This window comes from Balaenoptera acutorostrata, chromosome 15, assembly GCF_949987535.1.
Source record: "Balaenoptera acutorostrata chromosome 15, mBalAcu1.1, whole genome shotgun sequence".
NCBI classification, from domain to species: domain Eukaryota; kingdom Metazoa; phylum Chordata; class Mammalia; order Artiodactyla; family Balaenopteridae; genus Balaenoptera; species Balaenoptera acutorostrata.
In genome coordinates, this window is record NC_080078.1 from 8,805,614 (window position 1) to 8,831,327 (window position 25,714).

General features: G+C 55.3%; 1 protein-coding gene and 1 long non-coding RNA gene across 2 annotated transcripts in view; one reads left to right on the forward strand and one right to left on the reverse strand.

Moving 5' to 3' along the window:
* SRRM3 (serine/arginine repetitive matrix 3) overlaps window positions 1-25,714 on the reverse strand; it is a 54,968-nt gene that overhangs the window by 28,775 nt on the left and 479 nt on the right. The window contains 1 exon segment of the mRNA XM_057529816.1: window positions 4,992-5,256. Coding sequence (XP_057385799.1) covers window positions 4,992-5,224 — 233 coding nt within the window. The 5' untranslated portion in view covers window positions 5,225-5,256.
* LOC130704936 (uncharacterized) lies at window positions 5,039-9,470 on the forward strand. The gene is made up of 3 exons (XR_009005488.1): window positions 5,039-5,405; window positions 5,715-5,901; window positions 9,311-9,470. It is a non-coding gene; the product is annotated as an uncharacterized LOC130704936 (long non-coding RNA).

Below are 25,714 nucleotides of genomic sequence, written 5' to 3' on the forward strand. Positions count from 1 at the left end.
CCAACCCCCCACCGTTTCCGCAGGAGTGTGTGTGTCTCAGGTCCTGCTGTGCTGACACAACTGACCCAGCTTCACCAGCCCTGGGCCTTGGCTTGTAAGTGTCCACCTTGGTCCCTGTTTAGCATTCAGCCGGAGGTCCCTAGGCTTTGCTTGCTGGGCAGGACAGAGCCCTCGGTCACCGGGCTCTGAAGGAGGGAATCCCTCCTGCTGTAAACATCCCCTGAGTCACATCCTTGGTCCTTTTCTGAGCAGTGGAGGCTCAGAGGAACTGCTTCCATCTCACCTTCTCCTCAGGAGAACAGCTTGTCATTGTCACCAGCACAGAGAAAAACAGTACCGGCCCTTCAGCACTGCCGAGCCCCCAACTCAGAGACCCCTGGGAGGGAGACACCAGCTGGCTGGGCCATCGGCAGGGGGCCTGGGACCTGGCAGGGTCGGCAAGGAGGTGGACCAAGAGCAAGGCTGGGCCAGACCCCCAGCTGTATGGGAGGGGCTTCAGGCCAGGGTCCAAGCCGCATGCCTGGGGATCTACAGAGCATGTGAAGGCTGGGAGGTGGGAGCGAAGCCCAGGATTTCATGAAGACCTGGAGCAGGATGTGTGCAGGGACTTAGGGCTCATCCCAGAGCCGGCAGGTGTAAGGCGAGGTGACTAACGCCAGCACCTGCTGTTGGGGGGCCGCTGTTGCTGGACTGACCTGACTCAGGAGGACCGCTCTATGTGCCGGGGTTTCTTGCTGGGGGAAGCTGGGACCCAGGGAGGACATCTGGTTATCGGGTGAAGTGGTCTCTAGTGTGACCACCACCTGGAGTCTCCTCTCCCCTCACACCTCTCAGCTGAGGCCACAGGCATTACGAGGAGAGGCAGAAGAGCCAGGCCGTCCTGTTTTCGAATCCCAGCACCCCCACTTTCTAGCTCTGTGACCTTGGACAATTCCGCATACTTCTCTTAGCCTGAGCCTCTACATCTGTGAAACGGGATAGTAACCTGCCTTTCAGGGTCATCACAAGATTAAGGGAGATGATGCATATAAAGCACTTTGCGCAGTGCCTGGCACGTACGTAGTAGGTGCTCCATAAATGGAGTTGATTGAGGATTATTTGTCCCAGAGCTGTGGGGACAAAGGGTCTAGTCGTCCCAGGCTCCCTGCCTTTTTCTACCCTAGACCCCTCCCAGGTCAGCGTGGTCCCGGGTCAGGAGTCACCTGGGCCTCTCCCCTCTGCTCTCCCAGGAGGCAAAGGCTGAGGAGAGGGAGGCTGGTATCCAAATCATCCACTCCCTGCAGATGTGGCAGCACCTGCCAACTTAAGGCCACGTAGGAGGCCTGGCTGGCTAAAAGTCAAGGGCTTGGACAGGGGAAGCGGGTAGGCAGGGCAAGGCTGCCTGTCTCAGCGCCACAGCCTACTGGCTCCGCTGCTTCCCAAGCCGGCCTGGCTCCCTCATTGCCGCTTCACTCTTCGGGAAGCATGTGCCAAAGTCATTTTTGCTTGGGGACTTCCTGGGTTGCCCTCTGGGGCTGGGGTGGGGGGAGGGGACAATGCATTTCTTTTTTTTTTTTAATTTGGCTGCGTCGGGTCTTCACTGCTGCATGCGGGCTTTCTCCAGTTGTGCGAGCGGGGGCTACTCTTCGTTGCGGTGCGCGGGCTTTTCATTGCGGTGGCTTCTCTTGTTGCAGAGCACGGGCTCCAGGCACGCGGGCTTCAGTAGTTGTGGCTCGCGGTCTGTAGAGCGCAGGCGCAGTAGTTGTGGCGCACGGGCTTAGTTGCTCCGTGGCATGTGGGATCTTCCCGGACCAGGGCTCGAACCTGTGTCCCCTGCACTGGCAGGCGGACGCTTAACCACTGCACCACCAGGGAAGTCCCGACAATGCATTTTAAAAGAGGGTCCCAGCGTTGAAAATGTTTCATTCTGCCTGTCTTTGCCCAGATCCGGCATTTCCTAGATAATTACTTCCTCGGTCATTAATTTGATCTTCACCACAGCTCTGAGGGGGGTGGGTGGCCTTACTATTCCCATTTTACAGATGAGGAAACAGAACAGGGAGAGGGGAGGATTCAAAGCTCCAGACCCAGCTAGGGGCAGAGCCGTGCTCTGTCAACCTCCAGGGTCCTCATGGGAAGGGGCATGGGTAGGATGTGGGGGGATGTTTGGGTCCGGAGCTGGAGCATCACGTCACAAAGGCTGGGGGCGCTGTCCCCACCCCCAAGGTGGTTGCCGGCTGCACGTGTTGGCTGCCCAGGAAGATGACTCCGAAGGCAGCGTCAATCACCAGTGAATTAGCCGCCATCCATCAATATTAAGGAAGGGATTTCTTTTTAACAGGGCCAAAGAATGTGTGTTCCTGTGACTAGTGGGAATATTTGTCAAATGCCTGAGAAGCTGGTAAATAAATGCGAATGACCCAGCGTTTCTAGGAATGGATATTAATGGCTGGATTTTATAACAGAGCAAAGGTCTCTAGTGTTTGTGGAGCACTTTCTGGGGATTGGCTCCGCGTGCGGGAGCGCTGCATGTCCCTCAGTCCACAGGACACTCGGAACAAGTCCCCCCCACCTTTAAAAATTTTTTTTATTCTTATTTATATTTATTTATTTATCCCCCCCCCCCAACCACCACCCTGCCCCGGCTTGCGGGATCTTAGTTCCCCAACCAGGGATGGAAACCCGGGCCCTCAGCAGTGAAAGCGTGGAGTCCTAACCATTGGACGGCCAAGGAATTCCCAGAACAACTCCCTATTTAACGGGCCAGTAGCTGTGACTTGCCCAAGGTCACAGGCCAGGGCTGGAAGCCCGGGTTGCTGGGCTCCAGAGTGGCTGTGCCCTCTACCGACCGCGCAGCCGCTAAGAGATGGGGAGGGGGGGGGGTGGATGGTAACTTGAGAGCTAGCTTTGTGGGAGACTCCAGTCTAAGGACCACTTGGAGTGAGAGCTTGGGTGGAGGAAGGGCCCCTGACGGAACATCTGGAGGCCTGATGGGTGCTTCCTAGAGAGGCGTAAGTCCTTGATGCCAGGGGACGGACACCAAGGACACGGCCAAATGCCGTCCCCCTCCACCTGAGGCTGCCCTCGTCGGATAATAAGCCTCCCAGTGCAGGCGGAGATGCAACCGGCGGGGTGGGGCGGTTGGGGAGGGAAGGCCCCCGAAAGGTTGGGGCTCTGTGAGGGGGAGGGCTTTCCGAAGGGGAAGGTTCAGTGAAGAGGAAGGGGCTTAGGACGGGGGCGGGGCTCTGTGAGGGGAAGGGTCGGGGCTTCGTGAGAGGGAGGGGGCGGGGCCCTGTGCCGGGGAAGGAGCAGGGCTCTGGGAGGGGAAAGGGGTGTTTTCCTAGAATGAAGCACAGAAGGCTGGTTCTCTACTGTCCCAGTCACCCTGTTCCCCAGCCACGCCCACACTCCCTCCACTCCTCGAGTCTCCCAATTCAGCAGGATTTGCAGGTTTAATTAAGGTCTGGGACTCTCTCTGCAGAAGGATACTCCATCCCCACCCGCTACTCCACCCTGCCCCTGGGGAGCTCATTTCTTTGGCCACATCCACAGCTCATCAAACCTGTTTTCATTGCCAGCTGGAAGCCTCCTTTCTGTCTGTCTTCAGCAGCCTTCCACCCATCCGTCCCTCTCTGCAGGGACCCTCCCCACCCCCACCTGGTCCCCACCTGGAGGTGAACACCAAGTTCCCGTGCCCCTTTCTTTTCCTACAAGCGGCCCTGCCTGGCAGCCTTGGCCCTGCCTTCCTGAGGGCCTTGGGTGGTGGTGACTATCTCCGTCTGAGCCTCAGTGTCTTCTGGGCTCCAACGGGAGAGTGAGCCTTGTCTTGGCTGCCTCTTAGGGAGCCCAGAAGGCCTGGATGAACAGACAAGGATATGGTTTGGAAGGACTGCTGTACACAGGCTGTCTGTCCCCATGTGGCTCCAGGCCCTAACGCACTGGGCATTTCTGATTTCTCAGCTCACTGACAGTGCAAGCCTGATGGGCAGGCCCTGCTCCCCACTTGGACTCCCTCAACAGCCGGCCCAGTAGTTTCAAAGTACTCAGGGCAGATGCAAAAGGGAGGCTTGGGAGTACCAGCTTTCCTTGGAGCTGCGCAGATGGGAATGGCTTTGTTCTCTGTTTCTTTGCCTCCAGCTCCACGTGTGAGGGCTGTCCTGTCTCCACTGGATTTTCAGGGGGAGGTCCCTAAATCCTTACTGATTAATGCACAACCTCTCCTTCTCAGTCTGACAAACTCCTACACGTCCTTCAAGGCCCATTCAAATGTCTTCTCTCATAATCTCACCTCTGAGCTCCTGAAGCACTTGACCCTCTCCTGTCCTGTCCTATAACCATGATTCTAATCTGTCTTATGGTGGAGTTGGTTGTTAACATGTTTGTTTCCCTTCTGAGATGGGGAAGGAATAGAGGTTGGGAGGGCGGTCTTTGAGGAAGTGATCCGATTCGGCTCTGGGGTCCAGCGTTGCCCAGCACAGTGCCTGGCACACTTGTGTGCCCCTGCGACTGGTTCTGAACTAGATAAGGTGAAACCTAAGCTTCCGGCTGTGGCTGTTGGGTGGGAATCCTTTGCTGAAACCACAGGCAGCCCTCACACATAGTAGGGGCCCACTGTACTTTCTTGCCTGGCTGCAGCATCTGCTTGGCAGAGACCAGACAGCTCGATCCACCCATTTTATAGAAGGGGAAACTGAGGCCTTGATTTATCATTGATGTTTACAGCCCTCTCTCCTGCACTGGGCTGGATATTTCTGGAAGGCATGGACTGCCTCATGGACTCCTTGGCTTCTGCGAATCTGAGCCCAGGTCAGAGCTTGACATAGAGCAGGAGTTCCAGACGGCTTATTGGTAGAATAAACTAATAAATGAATGAAAGTTCGGCTGGGCTTGCAATGGTTCAGATTCTGACCTTACAGGCTCCCGGGTCCCAACGCTGGCTCCACCCCGGCGCCGCCCTTGGTTCCCTCCACGCCCCCAGTGCCCCGCCCCGGCCCCGCCCCCTGCCGACTCACCCCTGCTCCTCCATCATCTCCTGCAGCTCCATGCACTTGAGCTCCACGCGCCGCTTGCGCTCGTGGTCCAGGATCTCGCGGTGCGCGCGCCTCACTAGGCCGGGCTCCGTGGCGCGCAGCTCCTCCTCCGCCCGCGGCCAGGCCCCCGACGAAGCGCCCGGCTGCGGAAAGCCGTTCGCCGCGTCGGGCGGGGACGGCATGCTGGCCGCCCCGTTGTTCACTGTGGAGGACATGGTGGCTGCTCCCGGAGCTGCTGGCCTCGGCCCTGCGGGGTAGACACAGACACCCGGCGGGATGGTCACTTCTCGGCCACCTGCTAAGCTCCTCTCGGCGCGGGTTAATCCTGGAGATTTAAAGGACCGCTCACGGCTCTAATCCGCTTCCCCTCATGCTGCAGAGCCGGGCTGGTGGCAGGTTTGCACCTTTGGGTCACACCCCGGGGCATGAGGGGGGAATCGGACACTGGGCTTTCCCCATCTGTAAGGTGGGTGGATTCAGGCCGGACTAGATGGCCCCTAAGGAACCTTCTCATCTCCAGGGACCTAGTAACCACTCAGGACAACCCTCTCTGCCTTGTACCAATGCCTGGGCCTGCCTGCCTGGCCCCTGTCTGCACGCCTGCTGGCAGCTCCCCAGGCAACCAAGTCGGTCTCTGGGAAAATTTGTTGGTTTTATTCTTGTTTTTCCTTCAGGCTCAGTTTAACACCCCCTCTCACTCCCCAGTACCCGTTCTCCTGGCTCTGGCCCCTGGAGTCACAGACCACGTGTGCTCCCCCCTCCCAGGCTGCTCTGGGTCAGCCCTGCCGAGACGGGAAGATGCAACCTTCTCCAGGCTCAACTCCATTCCCACCTCAGATGCAGTTTTCAGTTCCTACTTGGATTTGGCTAACTTTCCCAAAGTCCATTCCAGGTAGGCGCCTGATTGAAGCCCACAGGACTGTCCCCTCCTTTGTTCTGGGAACACTGCTTCTGAGGATGTGACCAAAAGTGGCACTGACATTAACTCTCCAGACAGCCACATCCTCCTGCCGGCTTGGGATGGGGTAGGAGTCAGCATGGCTTGGGAGGTGAGAAGCTGTGCCTTCACGCTAGACCCAAAGTAGAGCATGTGCCTGCATGCACCCTGCTCATGTACACACGTGTGTGCACACACACACACACCAAGGACTTATCTTAGCAGAGGGGAGGCACCTCCTGAGCTATTTCCATTTCCTTTCTCCAAGGCTCTGCTAGTTGCTAAGCAACAGGGAGGCCTCCTTCCCAGGGAGTGGGATGGGAGGGAGGGAAGGGGTGGAGGGAGGTGAGAAGAGAAGGAACTGGGCATGTCTGGACATCCCAGATGGGGCCCTCCTTCGGTACAACCCCCCCCCCCCCGCCACCCCGCCCAAACACATACTCCCCTCACTGGCCTCAAAGTGATGGGGGGTGAGGGGTGTTCAGAGCCATGGAGTCTGAAAGGCCGAGAAGAGAGGGGGGCTGTGAGAGGAAAAAGGCTGTGAAGGGGACACTGACAGGAGGTGACAGTGGTAATGGGAACACAAGCTCCTTTCATACGTCCATCCCCCTACATGTTTGAGTTCTAGGTCAGACTTCTCTACTCCTTGCTTTGTGACCCTGACGATGTCACTGCTCCTCTCTGAGCCTTTGTTCCCAACCTGTGCCTGGGAGCATCATCCAGATTCTTCAGAAGAGGAGGGCTCTTGGGGATTTACAGAACAAAGCTGTTCTTCTAACCCTGCTTCCCGTCTGTCCCTAGCCCAGCCCTGCACCCCAGCTCCACCAGGCCTTCTCCTAGGGTACCCCACAGGCATCACCCACTCACCAAGCGCCACACAAAGCTCTGGGATCCCTGCTTGCTACCTGCCTTGGCTCCGGTGCATAGCTTACGGCCTCCAGCCAGGGACACGCATGAAGCTTGGAGAACCCCATTGTCCTGGCCCACCACAGCTCACCAACATCAAGTTTGGTCCCTCATTCCCTCTTCTCAACTTTGCTCACATTTATCCATCTCCTCCTCTCTCATTACCGCCTCAGTTCAAGCCTCTCCCTCTGGTCCACTCTGGCCTCAGCATCCTGTCTGTCCCCCCATCCCCGACCTCTTTCTGTTCATCTTCCATCAGCAACCTGGGAGATTGGTCCAGGAGCAAATCAGCAAATCATGCCCTGATTAACAGCCTCTAGTGGCTTCCTGTCACTCTGGCTTCAAGTCGTGACACGGCCTGTCTCCTGGACTAGCCGTCCCCCTGCTGCACCCACACAGATTCTCCATCCCTCTTGCATCCAGGCCTTTCCCCCTGCTGCTCCCTTTCCCTGGGGTGCTCTGCACTTGACTCCTGCATGACCTCAAAGTCACTGCTCACAGGCCTCCCCACTTTCTGGAAGCCCACCCCTCCCCTCTCTGGCTGGTGCGACCCTCCTGGAGCTCTAGCCACTCACTGTGTCACTGTGGGCACACAGGTCTGGCTCCCCCTGAGGGCTGAGGGCAGTTTAGCCTCAACTCCTAGGGCCACCAAAGTGCCTGAAACATGTGGAGCCCAGCGCCCTGGGGTGGAACAAGGAGGAGGCAAAAAGGGAGGTGGGACAGAGGAATGCTGGGCAGTTCTTGATACAGCCTGCAAGACCCCTTTGTATTTTGCCTTATGCTATCTTGCAACTTCATCCTGTGCCACACCTCATCCTGTAGCCAATATCCAGCCCCTCAGCCTGGGTCATCTGTCCCCAAACATGTGCTCTCACTCCTTTGTGCCTTTGCCCATGCGGTTCCCCTGTGCTGGAATTCCATTTCCTCTTCTCTCCACCTGGGGAACTCCGGCACATCCTTCTGGGCCCAGCTCAAATGTCACCTCCTCTGGGAAGCCTTCCCTGCTTTTGAGGAAGGATGAGTCATTCCCTCCTTGTGCCCCCACAGCTTTTGTCCTCACCTCTTTAGATACTGAGGCTCAATTTATTGTTTGCATCTGACCCCTGTTCTAGCCCTTTGAGTGGAGGGGACCATCCCTTCATTCTGGCTCCCCAGAGCCTACCCAGCACCTGGCAACTCAGGAGGTGCACTGAGGGTGTGGGTACAAAGTGCTTGGGTCCCAGCGAGAGCCCGTGGAGCCAGGTTCTGAGTAATGCTGCTCTGCGTGCTTTCCCTCTGAGGCTCCCCAGCCTAGAACTTGGCCTGAGCTCCTTGGCAGGGGAGGGGAAGCTGGTGGGAGCAGTTCTGAAGGCACTCAGATCTCCAGACCCTGAGAAATCCTATCCCTGACACTGGGAGAATGCCTGGGTTAAATGGCTAGGCTGCTGAAGGCAATCTTTCAGGAGTGACTGAAGGAAAGGAGAGGAATGTGAAGACAGAGGGCAGATGCTGTCTGGATTCTCACTAGGACTGATGGTGGATTCTAGCAACTTCACCTGGTGATGGAGGGCGCCAGGCAGGAATCAGAGGCACGCTATTGAAAGAATGACCCCTGAACCCCTAGAGGAAAGCCCAGGACCCTAAGAACAAGTCATTGCACACTGAGCCCACTTCTTTCCAAGTCAGGGTTGCTGGACCAGCAGACCAGGGAGTTAGTTACTGCAGGCACCGAGTCTCTCTGTGGGGTATCTGATATTATCTATTACGGAATCCTTGTGAGATTTCATAAGAAGAAAGAGACATTGCGCTGGTGGGAACTAACATTCTGTACTGTTTTATTTGGTGGATAGATTAACCTATGCTCAAAGGGAGCTGATTAATGGGTCGATGTCACATTAGATGGGGGTATCTAGTGGAAGACCACAGGGCTCTGTCCTCACCCACATCTGATCCGATATGTCCACCATTGACTGGATGGAACTCTGATAACCTGATGATCAGATTCACTGAGGACACCACTTGAGAAGGCTCATAAATTCAGAGTCAGAATGTGAAAGGACTCAACAGACTGAAAAGATGGAAGGAGTCTAAGAAGGTGAAACAGCATAGTGAGAAATGCCACATCCTGAAGCTGGATCCCAAATTAACTTTCTAAAATTGGAATGAGGTAGACATACTTTAGAAGCAGCATATTTAGGAAGGATTTAGGGGTTTTCAGCGGTCACAGGCTCAATTTGAGTCAGTATCATAATGTGACTGCCAAAAGTACATGGTATCTTAGGCAACATCAACAAAAATATGTCTAGAATGGTGAGGTGATAAGAATATAGAAGCGGTCAGAATCCCAGTCTTCAGATACTTGAAGGATTGTAGAGGATTTAGGCCAAACCTGGCCGAATCTGTTGGGAAACTTGTTAGAAGTAGGTTGGGCTGGGCTTCCCTGGTGGTGCAGTGGTTAAGAATCTGCCTGCCAATGCAGGGGACGCAGGTTCAAGCCCTGGTCCGGGAAGATCCCACATGCTGCAGAGCAACTAATCCCATGAGCCACAACTACTGAGCCCGTGTGCCACAACTACTGAAGCCCGCGTGCCTACAGCCCGTGCTCCGCAACAAGAGAAGCCACCGCAATGAGAAGCCTGCGCACCACAATGAAAGAGTAGCCCCCGCTCGCCGCAACTAGAGAAAGCCCGCGCACAGCAACAAAGACCCAAAGCAGCCAAAAATAAATAAATAAAGTTATTAAAAAAGAAGTAGGTTGGGTCGCCAGATTTGGCAAATAAAAATACAGGATGCACAGTTAAATTAATTTGAATTTCATGAATTTCATATTTGGGACATCCTTATACTAAAAGAAAATTATTCATTGTTTATCTGAAATTCAAATTAAACTGGGTGTCTTGTATTTTATATGTGATTGCTACCTAGACCTACTGAATCAAAATCTGTGGGGGTGAAATTGTCAGTGTTCCCCAGGTGATTCTGATATAGACCATCTGTGGACGAGCAATTGGGAGCCGGTTCTACAGCAGCAGTTCTCAAATCTTATTCGGCAGCAGAGTCACCTGGAGGGCTTGTTAAACCATAGATGGCTATGGTCGACTCCTGAAATTTCTGATTCGGTAGATCTGGGGTGGGCTCTGAGAATTTGCATTTCTAACAAGTTTCACCTGTGCTGGACCTTGAACCACACTGAGGGGAGCAAGCCCCTAGCCAGTCTGGGTGGTTCCAGAAGACAAAGCCAGGACTCCTGCGGAGAAGTCATCTTGAGTGGACTTCAGCTAAGTCCAAGGTAGGATTTTTCTCCCTAACAATCAAAACTTTTAAAAAGCTAAGCAGTTCATCCCACGATGAGTGAGTTCCCCATTACAGGAACTACTCAAATAGGAGATAAACTATTATATTCACTCAACAAACACAACAAACACTCGCCCAGCGTCTACTCGCCCCCTCCCCCAGCAACAAATGCTGGAGATTTGGAGACAAGCAAGACCCCATCCTGACCCTCTGGCAGCTCACAGGCTGGTTTGGGAAACCAGTAGTTATCGCGGTGTAGTGTGATAAAAGAGAATTTGAGGAGTGTCTGCATCTCCGCCTGGTTGGTCAGGGCAGGCTTCCCAGAAGGGGTGAGAGGGGCTGGAGACAGGGACACCAGAGCAGCTGGGGCCTGGCCAGGAGTCAAGAAATAGATGGACAGACTGGGCAGGACTGTTGGCGGACTGGGTGTGGGGTGGAGGGAGGCACCTTGGGTAACACTGGGTCTCTGGCTTGCGTGGCCAGGGGGATGGTGCAGCCATTTACTGTGATGGGGAATATGGAGGGCAAACTGGGCTGTGTTAAGGGTGAGGGGCTTTTGGGGGTCAGTCAGGCAGCTATGAGGTCTAGAGCCATAACACTGACCCTGACCCTGACTTGTTAAGGTCCTTGGGGACATTGATGCTGTGTCTCTTTGGAGGCAGGGTGGCACATAGGAAGTCTTTTCTTGACCCCTGATTGGCTGTGAGACCCTGAGCGAGTCTCTTCCCGTCTCTGGACCCTGGTTTCCCCACTGGACAATGAGGGACTGGACTCAAAGACCCCACAGGTCTTCTCCTGCTCTGGGAATCTAGGTAATACTGACTATGTATGTATACCGCCAAGCCTTCAGCCCACCTCCTTCCTGCTGCTGTAGCCAGTGGCCAGGGCCACACCAGTTCCCCCCAGAGCTCAGCCTGAGGCTGTCCCCAGCACTGGGTCAGGTCCCAAGGGCAGGCCCAGATGCTGGGCCAGTCAAACACATGTGCAGATCAAGTCATGAATTTAATGCTGTCTGACGGGGGTGGGGGGGCGCGCATCTCCCCTTCTGACAGCCAGGAAGTGGTTAAAGGGCCATAGCCCTGACTTCCAAGCCTCACTGCTGAGTCCCTGGGCTTGCCTCCTTCCCTCAGTCCCAAGCCTGGGTCCCCTGAGCAGGCCTGGCTGAGGACAGGATGGAACGCAGTCTGGCTGCCGGTACCTGCAAGTCCAGTCCTGATGGTGGAGATTAATTGAAGGGGAAATAGCCCATCTGTACTGAAGGGTCCAGCCTGCTGACAGGCACAGAGGCCTCTCCGCTAATGAGATCATTACACCCCGGGACTCAGAGGGGTAGGATGCTAAGGGTGGTAGGGGCTGGACCAGGTCTGGGGAGAGGGAACAGTGGACCACATATGTGTCTGAGAAGGAGACTGGGTCGTGCCGCGGGGAACATGGTTTGAGGCGGGGAGACAGGGCCGTGCTCTTTGGGAACTCATGAGCTGAGCGACCTTGATCATGTGGCTTAAACTATGTGCCTCAGTTTCCTTGCCTGTGAATTGGAACTAATAACAGCACCCTCCTCGTAGGGTCGTGGTAAAGGACTAATGCATGTGAAATGCTAGCACAGTGCCTGGCACACAATGAACGTCTCATAAGTGGTGATGATTATTTGTCAGTGGTGACTGTCCTGTTTTGGACATCGTGGGGATGAGGAGTCCTTGGACATCCACGTGAAGATGTCCAGAAGGCTGAGGTCTGGGTCTGACTGGGGGATGTCATCACATAGCTGGGGACTGAGACCCAAGGGTAAGCACGGTTGTTGATTGTGGAGGGAGGAGAGGGCAGAGGCCGGAGCCCAGGGCAAGGATGACCTGGGCCACCTTCCTCCATCCCCACGGGCCTCAGCAAACCCCTCCCAACTCACTTTCAGTGTCTCAGCCTCCAGCCCCCATGGCACCAACCCAGGGGCCCCCTTTGCTCCTGGGGCCCAGAAGCCTCTCTCCCCCAGGGGCAGCACTCACTCCCCTGGGGGCTCCTTTCCCCACCCCTGCCTGCCAGAGACCCACCTACCCGGTGATGTTGTCAGGACTCGGGGCCTCTGCACCCTCAAAGGTACAGGTTCCTACAACTTCAAGTAAACCCTTGACCTGTGGTCATACACAATTTAACCACCTTCTTGCCACTAAGGTCCTTCTGCTGCTCCCGCTGGCTCAGGAACAAGCAGCACCAGTTTGGAATCAGAAGATTTGAGCTTGAATTCTGGTTATACCAGTTCTCCCTGGGTGATCAGGGAATGTCACCAAACCTCCCCGAGCCTGAGTTTTCTCATCTGTAAAATGGAGACAATACTCCCTAGCTCATAAGGTGGTGGAATTGTTCATTCTTTCAGTGACAAGCTTGTTATAAAGACAGATCCTGATTACCCCTCACCGCGCCCCCCCCAATGCTACGGGAGCAAAAAAGAGACCATGGAGGGTCTACCTTTGCCTGCGATGGTCAGGGAAGGCTTCACAAAGGCAAGGGTGTTTACACTGGTCCTTTGAAGGATGAGTCTAAGGAAGGGGGAGTCCAAGCAGGGGACGGCATGGGCTGAAGGCAAGGGTACGGCGAGGTCCAGGGACCTGGGATTAAGAGGGTCAGGGTGGAGTGGGATGCATGATGGCGAACAGCCTCCCCGTGAAGGTGGGGACCACTAACACAGGGTGAGCCCGCCCAGAGAAAAAGCTCGGTGTGGGGAGAGGGGGTGGGGAGGGACGTGCGTCCGGAGTTTCCTGGAGGAAAGAGTTCTTTGTAACTGTCAGAAACGTGATGGAACTGACAAACACACATGAAACCAGGCACTTAGCTTGTGAAACTAAGTCTGGGTCTTTGTAAAATTAAGTGTGTAACAACAATGGTTTTGTCAAGATATTTTATGAAGCTGGCAAAGAAAACCCATCTCCACTGTGTCCAAGGGATCTGGCTGTGCCCCTTCCCCACCCCAGTCCCTGCCCTGAAGCCAGGCTGTACTCCTGACAACAGGGGATGTGTCCCCAGAGTACCCTGGGGAGGGGGCTCTCCTGTCAACCCCTCCCTTTCCCGGGGGGACCCTTCTCCAGACCTCCAGCCCGTGAACACAAGCGTGGGGCGGTGGCAAAGGTAATCAGGTCATGGCTGGAACAAACTAGAGGCCCTCCCTGTGCTCCCTGCCCAAGCAGGTGTGGCTGGTGAGTAAGGGCCACAGGACTGGGAGATGGCCCCTCAGCTCTAGGGGCGGGTCACTCATTCATGTCACAGCTATTCGGTGAGTGGCCAGTCTGAGGCTCACCAGAGGAGATGCAGGGGGAGAAGCACTGTGAGGTAGCAAGATAAGTGCTGGGATGGGAGACGTGCGGCAGAGACATCAACTGAGCTGGAGTGTGTTCGGGGAGGATCAAAGCTGGGAGGTCTTCCTGGAGGAGGACTCTTGAAGCATAAGTAGGAGCTGGTGGATGTAGAAGGGGAGGAAGGCTGTCTTGCACAAAGTGTGGGGCATGTGGGAAGAAGGCTTGGAGAGGAGAAAAGGAAGAGCATGGGCTCATGCACAGGCAGGCACAGTGGGCCAGGAGGGGCTGGGGGAGCTGGGACCATACCCTGCAGGCAGTCCGGAGCCAGTGAAGGCTGCTGAGCTGGGGAGGTCACAGTCAGCTTTGCATTGCAAAAAGATCTCTCTTGCTGCCTGGTGCCCTCGATTTTGGTGGCCTCTGCCCTGGAGAAAGGTCTGACTCTCAGGGACAGCCCGGTCCACATTAACCAAGACAGATCTGTACGGATCAGCAAGTGACAGAAGAGCCAGGCTGGGTTCAAATCAATTACTATGTGCCCTAAAGTGACTTGACCTCTGTGCTCAGTTTCCTCATTTGTAAAGTGGGGTTAATATAAGTACCCCCACCATTAGGGGTGAAGGAATTAACATATGTACAGTGCAGCCGTGCCCAGGAATGTAGTAAGTTCTGTGTATAAGTGTTAACTGTTAGTACTACCCATAAACAATGCCAGCTAGTCTAAACCACTACAGGCATGAGTTAACCAGGAAGACGTATAGATCGGTATAAATCAGAACACAGAAGGTAGATAATGTACCAAATCAGTGCCAACTTGTGAAGACTAGTAGATACCAGCCCACACGGACCTGTAGAGACCAGTATTCGCGGGTCAGAAGATGCTGCGGGGCGAGGCCTGGGAGGAAGGCGCTGAGCAGGCCGGCAGAGAGGGGATTAGCAGAGCCAGCTTCCTCCCTGCCTTCTTGGAGTCTCTCTCAGGAGGCGCTGGCACTGCTGTTTGTTACCCAACCCTCGAGAAGACGCTGCAGTGGGGAGGGAGAAAGCTGAAAGCCTTCTTTTCAATTATTCAGCAGCCGGAGCTTCCTGCCGCCCCGATGGAGCCGGAGGAAGGCCTTGGCTAGAGCCCCCGGGCTGGGTCTGGCTGGGTTGCGGGGAGGGCTGGTGGCAGGAGGGACGGGCAGCCTGGCCTGCACACAGCCTGGGCCTGCTCCTGCCCTTCCTCCCCGACGCCCCCAGCCCTGGGCTGCGGGGTTTGGCAGGGGGCAGCCGTGCCTGGGCAGGCTTGGAGCTATCCCCTTCCCTGCGGGCTCAGACTGTGCTGTGGAACGGAGGTGGGGGCGGGCTGGCCCAGTTCCCAGAGCCAAGGTGGGGTGTCTTCGGGTAGGCAAGGGAGGGAGGGCCTGTCCGCAGGAGAAAGCCAGGCAGCTTAGCTGCCACCTGCGTCCTGGGCAACCTGTCCAGCCCCCTGTATGTCAGAAACACGGCACTCGGCTCCACCCAAGAACACGCTGGCCCAGACTGCTCCCTTTGCCTGGAATGCCCTTCCCCTTCCATTCATCTTGTCTACTCTGCTCAAGCATCACCTCCTCTGTGAAGCTCTCCCTGACCTCCACTGTGGGATGTGCTTCTACGCTGCTTCCAGAGCCTCACCCTCTGGTTACCACTCTCAGTGTTGACCTTGCTCTGCTGTGACTATTTGCTCCCTAGCCGAGTGAGGGCTCTCCAAGGGCAGCGACTGGGTTGTGTCCATCTTTGTGTCCCTACCGCCTAGCACAGAGCTTGGCACAAAGCAGCCATCTGTGAATATTTATTGAAACCCGGCTTGTGTTGGCACTGACGGGGAGCTCACTACTTATTTTTTTAAAACACCTCCATCTCTGGGGACCTCAGTGGGAAAGGTCCCTGGTTACCGCTCTCAATGTGCCCAGACTTGATGTGTGTTAATATTTGCAAAGGCCACATTGTCATATACTTTGTAAGCCCTGGAGTCCAGCTCTGTCATTGAACGGATAGGAAGGACTCACCTGGCACCCAGGCTCCTGCCCATCAAGCCAGGGCCCTGTCTTTATTCCTGTTGGCTCTGATTTGGGTTCCCAGAGCAGAGGCTCTGGATGGCAGGTCCCCAGGGACAAAGAGGCCTCAGCTGTCTGCTCCCTACAGAGGGGCCCACAGTATAGGCAATATAGCCTAAATGAGACCAGTGCAGACCACTGCAGCCCAGGACAGGCCATAGAGGAGCCAGGAATTCAGACTGGATACATCAGGGAACCCAGAGACCAATGCAGACCAGTATTCTAGACCAGTGGAATAGAGCAGAACACACAGTACTGGTCGTTGAAAATAATACAGACCAGTTTAACTCAGGAGGCAGCCTGTATAGACCAGTACTGACATCAAACAGCAAGCAGTGTTTTAGTCTCCCCTCCCCTGCGTTCTGGTGGAACAAAGGAATCCCTGCACCCACTCAGCCCACTCTGTTCCTTTTTAGGGCCCTCAGTGGCCTTCAGGGAGCTGTAGCCTTCCAGCTAGGGAGCAGGCAGCTTCCCTGTGGTTGCCTGAGCTCCAATGGAGATTTGGGATTGCGGGGAGAAGACTGAGAAAGAACGTTTTCATGGCTGAGCTGCCACTGATGGCCTGGGCTGCCAGGGAGGTGGTGATCTCTGTGTCCTGGGGAGGGTCCAAGCCAGACGGCCTTGGGGAGGTTGTCCTAGAGAGAGCCACCGAGGTGTCATGCTCTCTGAGGACTCTCCCAAGCTGGCCTCTAGGGCTGCCCCTGGAGTAAAATCAGAGGAGCCCTGTGCTGTCATCAGCTTCATTACGTCCTTTACCTGCTTCTCCTCCCGGAAAAGATCAGACCCGCCCAGGTTCACACCCGGGAGCTGCGCTGAGGAAGGGGAAGATGGACTAGAAGCTGTATGACCAGATTTCTTTCCCTTTTCAGGCTTCAGTTTCCCCATCTGCACTAAGTGCCGGGGCCTGGATACTAGTGGGGTCAGGGTAGGGCTGGGCTCTGAGTCCCTGGCAGCCCAACACTTGGAAGAATCCAAGTTGGGTGGTGATGTGCCTGTCCTCCCAGGAGCTATCAGCAGGAAGAGTGTGTGCTGGACAGACAGACAAGCCCCTTCCACCCACTGGGGAGGGTGAAGTGGGGAGACGGGGCAGCTGCCTCCACTGCCCACACAATCTCATTATGGAAAATTCCCTCTATTGACTCAGCTTTAATCAGGCAGGCTGCCCTGGGCTTCCCCCCCACCAGGTTTCTGCTGGGCTGGGTGAGATCAAAGAGAGAGCCGGGCTGGGGGCTAGAGCCTCATCTGCCATTCCCATCGATCCAGATGCGCCTCTTGTTGCTAGGCAACGGTCTCCAGTCTCTCCTGGTCCTTCCTCCCCCAGGGGCGGCAGGATCGGGCAGTAAAGGGGGAGAGAGACCCCACGTTCATTCTCTAGCTCTCCCCTTACCAAGCTAGAGATCTCTGTCACCAAGCCGGGAGCCCTCCTCCTGCCCAGGAAGGGTCCCCCATCCTGGGAACTTGACCCTCCCACCAAAACAGACCCCTTTTCTCTCCTCACATTTGTATGCATCTCCAGAATACTCGAAATCCACACCTCCTATGTCCCATGTAAGCACTCTATCAGGAAGACAGCCCAGGGATTCACCAGAGAGGGGAAGGGACCCTTGGGGGTGTGGGGTAGGAGTCAGTGAAAAAGTCCAGATGGGGCTGCAGGCTACCGTCTTCCAGCCCAGCATTGGACTCGATGTGGGAATCATGTAATCTTGAGAGAATGGCACTGAAGACAAATTCACACTCCCAGTTTTGAGTGGGTTGGCTTTTTTTTTTTTCTTTTTCCAAAACGTAGGATGCATTTCATAGTAGTTTTTTCTTTTTTGTTTCAAGTGCTATAATTTAAAACTGTAAGTTGTATTTTAAAACAGGCATAAAAATGTACTGTGGGTTTGGGGGGCTGTAATTGACTAAATAATGCAGATCTGAGCATTTTATCACAGTTTAATATTTTGCATATTTGATCTACCCTATACTGCTCATCTTTCTCTTTTTAAAAAACTGAGTATGTGCAAGTCATCCCCACAGTTGTTATGTGGTGACCTACTTATATCGTGGCTTATTTAGGATTTTAAGGTCTCTCCCCTCTCTGAGGTCTTTACAGTCCTTGGGGATGGAAAGTATCTCACTCTTACCTCTGGTCCCTCATCAGACCTTTTTTAAAAAAATGCAACTAAGGGATAGGAAGAGGTGATGCACTTCCCAAAGTGTAAAGACCCAGAATTCAGGAGTCCGAGGACGCAGCCCTGAGAGCTGCTGGGAGATGCACAGTCCCTGGGCAGCCGTCCTGGTGCCCTCGGTCCTGCCACTGCCTGCCACCTGCTCCCCCCAGCTCCACAGCGCAATGACAATTCCTCCCCGCCTCCCCTGCCCAGACCCAGTCACACACTCCAACTCTGAGAGGCACAGCTTTCCAGGGTCCTTGACAAATGGTAACCAATTAATGTCAATTAATCTGATTAGCCTAAATAGTTAATTAAGCAGTTAATTAACAACATCATTGACAATAACCTATGGCTCCCAAGGGATTGTGGGTGGGAGGTAGGAACGGCAGGGGGCGGGGGCCCTCCTTGCTCTGGGAAGAGGCGAGCCCCTTAAGTTCAGGTTGAGAGTGGGGGGCTACTCGTGCAGCTGTGGCCTCTCTGAGTCTCTGCCTTGCTCTGCCATCAGGCCCAGAATCTTCATCAGGGCGTCCGACCCCACCCCGGCCACAAACCCTTCCCCGGCCCCTGACCAGGTTTGAGAGGGTCTGATTTCTATAAGAAAGGCTGAATCTCAGCACAGCAGAGGAGGGAGAAAGGCCTCCTGTCTGGGAAGTTGTTCCACCCCAAAATCCTAGCGAGGAGTCCCTGCCTCTGCTGCCATCCCAACCCCCAGCCCAGACCACACACCTCATAGCCTACCACCCCCACCAGGGCCATGGACTTTCCCAAGCTGCAGAGCAGCCCTGGAGGGGACTTGTCATCCTTAAGCCCAGATGGGGAAACTGAGCACCTCCCATATGCCAGGCCCTGTGCGTGCACTGAGCACCTGCAACGATAAACAGCACACGGCGGCTGCCCTCAAGGAGCTCCTCGTCTGGGGCGTCACAGAGCAGTGCAGCCTACTGCATCTCAGCTGGGTGCTGCTGGCGACGTTAAACACCTCTCTGTGCCTCAATATCCTCTGCTGTGTCCTGGCTCCGTCATAAGATGTTGTGAGGACTAAATGAGTTAGGACACATGAAGCCCTTGCAGCGGTGCCAGTCACACGGGAGATTCCAAGTGTTCGTGATGGTTACTGAGGGAGATGGAAGCGTAAGCAACCATCAGGACAGAGTATAAAAGCGGCTGAGAAAGAGGTGGTCCCAGGCACCTGGGGGCACACAGAGGGAGCTTGGAACGAGGCATCGCACAAAAGACGTGGGAGTAGAGGCTGAAGGTCAAGGAGGTAGAGGAAGAGGGAAGAAGGGCATCTAGGCAAAGGGAACAGCATCTGCAAAGCAATGAGGCACCAATTCTCCCCGCTAGCGTGGGTAGTCACTGGGGAGCTTTCAAAAATCCTGACCTCCCAGGTCCTACACTCAGATTCTGAATGGGTGGGTCCCAGGAACCTGCTGTTCATGGACTGTTTTGGAAATACCAAGGCAGGTAGGTACTCTGCACCTAGAGACCATGGCTGCCGTGGTTTCTGGGTGTCCCAGCCTGGGAGGAGCAGAGCTGCATCAGGAGAGGCCCTGGGCCATGTGACCCATGTCCCAAAAGCATACCGCAGGCCCCCCTGTTCTCTCCATCTGTCCAATCATGCTCGCCCTTCAGGGGTGACCTTCCTGAAACAGCTCTGGCCGTGTGCTTACCTGCTGGAAACATCCCTTGGTTTCTCTGCTGCCTTCAGGAGAAAGGCCAGACTCCCCTGACTGGCATTAAGGCCCCTCACGAGGCCTCCCTCTCCAGCTTGGTCCTCTGTTCCCTGGACTCTCCAGCCACACTATTCCCTAAGTGCCGGGGCTCTTTCCTCCTCCATGACTCTGCTCATGCTGTTCCTTCTGCCAGAAATGCCCTTCCCCTTTTTCTCCCCCTGGCAAACCTGTACTCATCCTATGAGGACCATCTGTGATGCTGGCTCCAAAGTCAATCAGGCAGGCAACTACCCACCCCCAACCACCAGTGCCCAGGCAGCCCCCGGGATGGTACCACATAACCCATATTCCACCCCTGAACACTCACCAGCTCATGGGCCTTGCTCCCCACTAGACTGAGGGCGGCTCCTCCCCTTCTCCAGTGCTGAGCACAGGGCTTGGGGATGACAAGGGTAACTGAGGTTTCAGTTCAGAGGAGCTGCTGAGCAAATGTTTGATGAATGAAGGAATGACCGTCTCTGCTTTCTGATGTATGAGGAGCAGAGGACAGAGGAAGAGAGAATTCGGGAGGCAGATAAGAGAGGTGTTCTGGGGACAATAATGTATGGGTCACAGGGACCAAGAAGCATGTGCTAGACTATGCCAGGTAGGGAGGGGGGACAGGGCTGCCCGGAGGCAGGACCTGCCGAGTGTCCCAGCTTCCCTTCCATCCCAGAGGCCCCCTCTGGCCCCCTGTTGGGAGAAGAGGAGGCTGGGCCCCTCTGCCCGTCCTGAAGCCCACTTCCCCAACCTGGTTCTCTGGTGCTGACGGCTGTGCCAGAGCTGCCCTACCTCTCACCCTGCACCTGCCCCTGCCCCTGCCCCTGCCCCGGCCCCGGGTGAGCCCAGCCTGGGGCACGTGCACATCCCCTGTCAAACCTCCCAGCGGTGCATCTCCGGTACCTGTCTCACCTGCAGCTGCGCCATCACCTCCTCCCTGGCCTCTCGCCCTTGGTCTCTTTCTCTTCATCCTCCTCCTCCTCCCAAAGGCAGCCAGAGTAGGCTTCCTTAAGTGCAAATCTGATCATTTCATGACACTGCTCCAAAGGCTACTTGACTCCCATCACTTTCCAAATAGACTCCCAGCGCTTACGGTGGTTTTCGAGGTCCTTCAAGACCTGCCGTGGCTCACGACGCCCCCGGGGCTGCGCTCTATCCTTGGGCACGCCCTCTGTGCCATGGCTCTGTTAGATCACTGACTATCCCCTTAGTTCACTAGGACTTTTCATACCCCTGTGCCATGGCCCACGCTGTTGTCTGGAGTGCCTTGCCTCTACCTTCTCTGTCTGGCACCTTTCCTGTCATTCTCCAAAGCCCAACTTAAAGGTCTCTCTCCCCAGTTTCTTCTGGCTGCCCACGTCACTGTGGACATCTTAGTCCTAGCAGAACATCAATGGTCATCACTGTCAGTTAACTCCCGCCTCCCTTTCCCACTAGTCTGGGAGCTCCTCAAGGTCAGGGTTGATGTCTGATTCACGTCTATGTCCCCGGTGTTCATACAATGCCCGGAAAATCAGAAGCACTCAATAGATGTTAACAGTGTGGCCTCACACATTCAGATGACCACCACCTCTGGGCAGTGCACTGGGTTTCATCTCTCCTTGGGTGTCTTCACACTCATTACCTGAATCACGTGTCAGCGCACACCTGGAGGTGGGTATTATTATGCCCATTTCACAGGAGGGAGAAACAGATCTGATCGTGGAGGTTGGGGCCTAGATGTGATCAGAGGCCAGGAGATTGGCAATCGCCTGATTCCCAGCTCTGAGCTCCTTCTTCTAAGGTCTGGGTTCGTCCAAGTTCTCACCCCGCGCAGGGGATGTATGAATCTCTCGTGCTTCCCCTCCCCTGGCAGCCTTGGCCCTCCCCACCTCGGTCCCCGGCAGAGGGGTGTACTGAGGAAGCAGGCCCACCTCAGTCCCCGGCTAACCCTGTCACAGGCCTCAGAGCCATCCTCTCCAAGGGAAACCCACAGCCCACAGCAGATCCCCAAGGTGTGCCCCTCCCAAGAGGGCAGGGGAGGGGCAAGTTCTCCCCCCAGCTCTCACTGGCTCCCTGGGAAGCTGGTCCGCCTGTGCCCAGTGTTCATATGGCCTTGAAAAGTATGCTTTTTGCAGAGTCTTTAAAGACATCAGAGAATTCTCACTATAGAGTAAAAAACAGCATGCCGACTTCCCTCAACAGGGTGTTCCCAGTTATTTAATGCTAGGTGTCTATGAACGCATGGACAAAATCCTGGTAGGAAATAGCCCTCTGTGTTCACAGTGGCTGTCTCTGGGTGGTGGGACCACACATGACTTTTTTCTCCTTGGTTTTCTGTTTCTCAAGCCTAGCACAGCGAGCATGTGCCACTCTTAAAAGCAAAAGAACTCAACGACCCTGACTTGTCTCCGTCCTAGGGAGTTCTGGGGATGGTGGTGGGAATGGGGTTCAGTACAGGGAGAGGTCTCAGAACCACGGGCTGTTCCGAACACTAGAAATAGGCAGGCCAAGAGTGCCCCAGCTCAGTAAGCTGCCAGACCTCAGGGTCTGGTTCCCTGGGCTCAGGCCCCCCTCTAGTCCTCACAGGCCCCGGCAGGATGCTGAGCGAGCTGTGGCCCTGCCCGCCAGCTCCAGCTGGCACAGCAGCCTCTGCAGTGGGCAGGAGGCCAGGGCGGGGGCGGCAGGATGCTGAGGCCAGGCTGACTGCCTAGGAAGCAGCACCACAGACGGATGGGCTGGCGGCTTTTGGCTATAAGCGGGGAGACCCTGGGGGTTGGGGGCTGCTCTGGAGCCCAGGCTCACGTGTCCGCTGAGGCCTTTCTCCCAGATCAGCGGGCAGCCTGGGCAGCCTGGGCCTGGCTCACCTGCCCAGGCCCCCTGAGAGCCCCGTTCTGGATGACACAGAGTCAACAGTGCTTGGCCTCTGGGGATGGAGCTGTCACCCTCCTGTGCTCATGACCCAGAAGAAGGTGAAGAGACAGGAACCCAGAGGTGTCAGCAGGCACTAAGCCACAGCGAAGACCTAGGCTGGGCCGGGCTGGGGCCTATTACTGTTGGTAATGGTCCCTCCCTGTCATGGGCTCCTCTGGGCCTCCCATGCTCTCATGCGCCTCTCTCTCCTCTCTAACGGCCTCGTCCTCTCTGAACTCACTCCCCCCTACTGAGCCCCCATCCCCTCTTCTAACTCCACTCCACTCATCGGTTGCCCTCCCTTCTCTGAGTACCACCTCCCTGAGCTCCTTCCCCTCCGGGAGCCTCCAAGACCCCACGGGGCCCCTTCCTTCAGCGAGTGACCTCTTCCTTTCTTTCCTTAAACGCTTCCCCCTCTCGCTGAGCCCAGGTGTTAGAATTGAGAAGGAACTTCCCCATTTCTTGCCTGGCTGCTCCGCCCCCAATACAGCCTGGACTAGTGTCCATACCGACCCACTCCCGTGGCAGGGCCCTGATCTTCTCTTTAGAGCGTCAGCTGCAAAAATCCCTCCCTCTCCCCAAGACTCTATGAATAAGCCTCCACCGCCGTACCGCTGCTGCTTCCCTGGATGTGGGACCTGAGCATATGTGTCCTGGGGGATTCCTAGACATTGCTGAACAACTCTGGGAGGTGTGTGGAGGGCATCTTCAGTGTCCCCGCAGGTCACCTTAAATCTTGGGCCAGGAGGGCTCAATCCTGGCTCTGCCACAGAGTCCTGGGATCTCTGGGTGAGCCACTGGGCCTCTCCAAGCCATATTTTCCCATTTTGAGTTAAGACCACAAGTCTGTGGTTAGGAGGGCTGGGTGAATTTTAAATCTCAGCTGCAATTAATAAACCTAAGCTTCACACACTGGAGGTGAATTCTACCTCTGCTGATGAAACCACAGGCTTCCTGACGTGCAGATTTATGGAGCAGAGAGATCTTAAAACCTTAATGCTGGCAGGGCCTTCGGGGGGGTCATCTGGTCAAGCCCCATCATTTTATGGTTGAGGACACTGAGGCCCAGAGACAGGAAGAGACCTGTTCAAGGTTACACAAGGAGCCAGGGTCAGAGATGGGCCCAGAAAGAAGGTCCTTGGACTCCATCACATGCCACCCCCCAACCCCTACTGGCCCACAGTGCCCTGGCTGATCCTCAATCGGGAGAGCCTGGAGAATTGAGGGCAGAGTGGTGCTGTGGAAGCCACACTGGGCCCCTGAGGCAGTGGGCTAGAGTTGCACCAAGACCTTGCTCTGTGACCTTGGGAAAGTCAGGTCACTTTCAGGCCTTGTTTTGCTCCCCTGTGAAAGGGAGACAGTGGCACCTTTGGCACCAGGTTATGTGAGGATGAAATGAGATACTGTATGTGAAGTGACAGGCCCATGGCAGGGGCTCAGAGTGTGTGTAGGAGTTAAGAGAGAGAGGGTGGGCTCTCCGCCGTCACCTCAGCAGCACCCATGGCTGGCTACTGGGACAGGAGGAGATGTGATTCTGCCCCACTGGCAGCAAGAAGCAGGCGGAGGAAAAGTCAGTAGGCGAGGCTGACCCCAGCATTGCTGGCGGTTGCTTGTGACCGTGGCCCCATCACAGGGGGTGAGGGCTAACTGCTCAGAAAGGAACAGGCAGTGACTGGCTTGCCAAGGTCAGCAAGAGGCTGGCAGGCAGAGAAGGTGAGAGTGGGTGCAGAGGTGAGCAGATGGGGCCTGCTCCCCTCTGGCAGACTCCCCCTCTGGCAGGCATGATGGTGGCGGGGGTGGGTTGTGGTGGTAGCACCCAGCTGGATAATTCAAAGCACATTCCACCTGCAAATATCCCAGTGACCTTGACCTTGGGGGAGTCAGCGCCTCACTGCACGGCACACCCTCACCCATATGCTTCAGGCTCCTCACCTGGAAAGCTGGCCTCATGAATCAAGAAACTGGCATTTAACTGGGTCTTGATATCAAGGGGCCAGGACAGGTTATCAGCTCCACAACTGCCCCAGGGAAGACAGCTTGGGTGGCTTCATGACCTTGGGAAAGTCATTCAAGTCTCATTTCTCAGTTGTGAAATAGGGCCATTGATGGCTTCCTTGTCACGTTTTCGTGAGGATGGACTGAGTTAACTGTAGCCTCATATGTGCCTATTATGGAGCCTGGTATGAGGCCCTCAGCCAACGTCCACCTCCTCTGGGAAGAGAAAGACATACTTCAAACAGTGCTGGAAACTTTTCCACCTTTGTCTAGCTCCTCCGTAAGAAATTCTTACTTGTGTCTGATTTGCTAACACTTGCTCAGCATTTTACAGCTTACAGCTAGTTTCCTATCTAATAGCTGGATTATTTCTTTGACCACCAAAGTAGATAACTGTTAACGCTATACCTGTTTTACAGATTGGGAAACAGGCTCAGAAAGGTTAAGTGTCTTACCTGAAGTCACATAGCTTAGATATGAACCCGTGTCTCTCACACTTCAAAGTCCATGACTCCCTACCCCTTCAACCCCACCTTTTAAAATCCAAACCATTCTTTATTCGCTCTTCAAGAATTCCTCCTCCATCCCTCATGGGAGAGTGGGATGGGGCATAAAGTTAAGGAACCAAAAAGCTGATGTGTGGGAGCAGTTTCTTAGCCAGCTTGGTCCTATTTCTGCCTGGGGAAGGATCTGGCACATGCTGGGACCGTGACCTTAAGATGCCCCCTAGACAGAGAAACTCTCCAAACCCTGCCCTGCTCTCCATCAAAGTACCTGCCTTTTCTCTTGTCACAGGATGAAAGACCAGCCCAGGCCCCTTGATGCCAGAAGTGGATGAGTGAGTGAGGTCTTAGGAGAGTGAGAAGTTATGGCTGGGATAGAGCACAGGCATTAGAGTACCAGGTACTCCTGGTACCAGGTACCAGGTACCAGGGTACCAGTACTCCTCTTGCTCCCCCTCCAATCCATCCCCACAATGGACCTGCTGCCAGGAGCAGGAACTGCAGGAAGCTTCAACACTGTCCAAGCAGGAGCTCTGGGATGGAGGGGGAGGAGGATACAAGAAAGAGGCTGCGTCTCTTCTCTATCTCTCCTTTTTTTTTTTTTTTAACCAGGAATTTGCTCTGGGGTTGGTTGGGCCCACTCTGAGCTCCAGAAACTCTCCCTGGGCATCCAGAGAGACCACGGAGAACCCCCCCTAAATTCCTAGTGGCTATCATCTGTTCTGTGCCCTCCATTCTCTCCCCAGTGAGAGAGTAAATGCCATCCTGTGTGAGACCCAGTTCTCGTTGCCAGCTTCTGCCTCCCCAGGGGCATTTGGACAGCTGGGAAAGGGGCCAGACTGTCCCTTATGCTGCCACCCTGTGCTGGACAGAAGCCCAGAATTCAGGTGGGGGCCTGCTCATTTCATCCCTCCCAGTGGCCAGCATCTCCACAGGGTCCTTCATTGGTCTTTCCCTTCCCTCGGGAGCAGGTCCTTC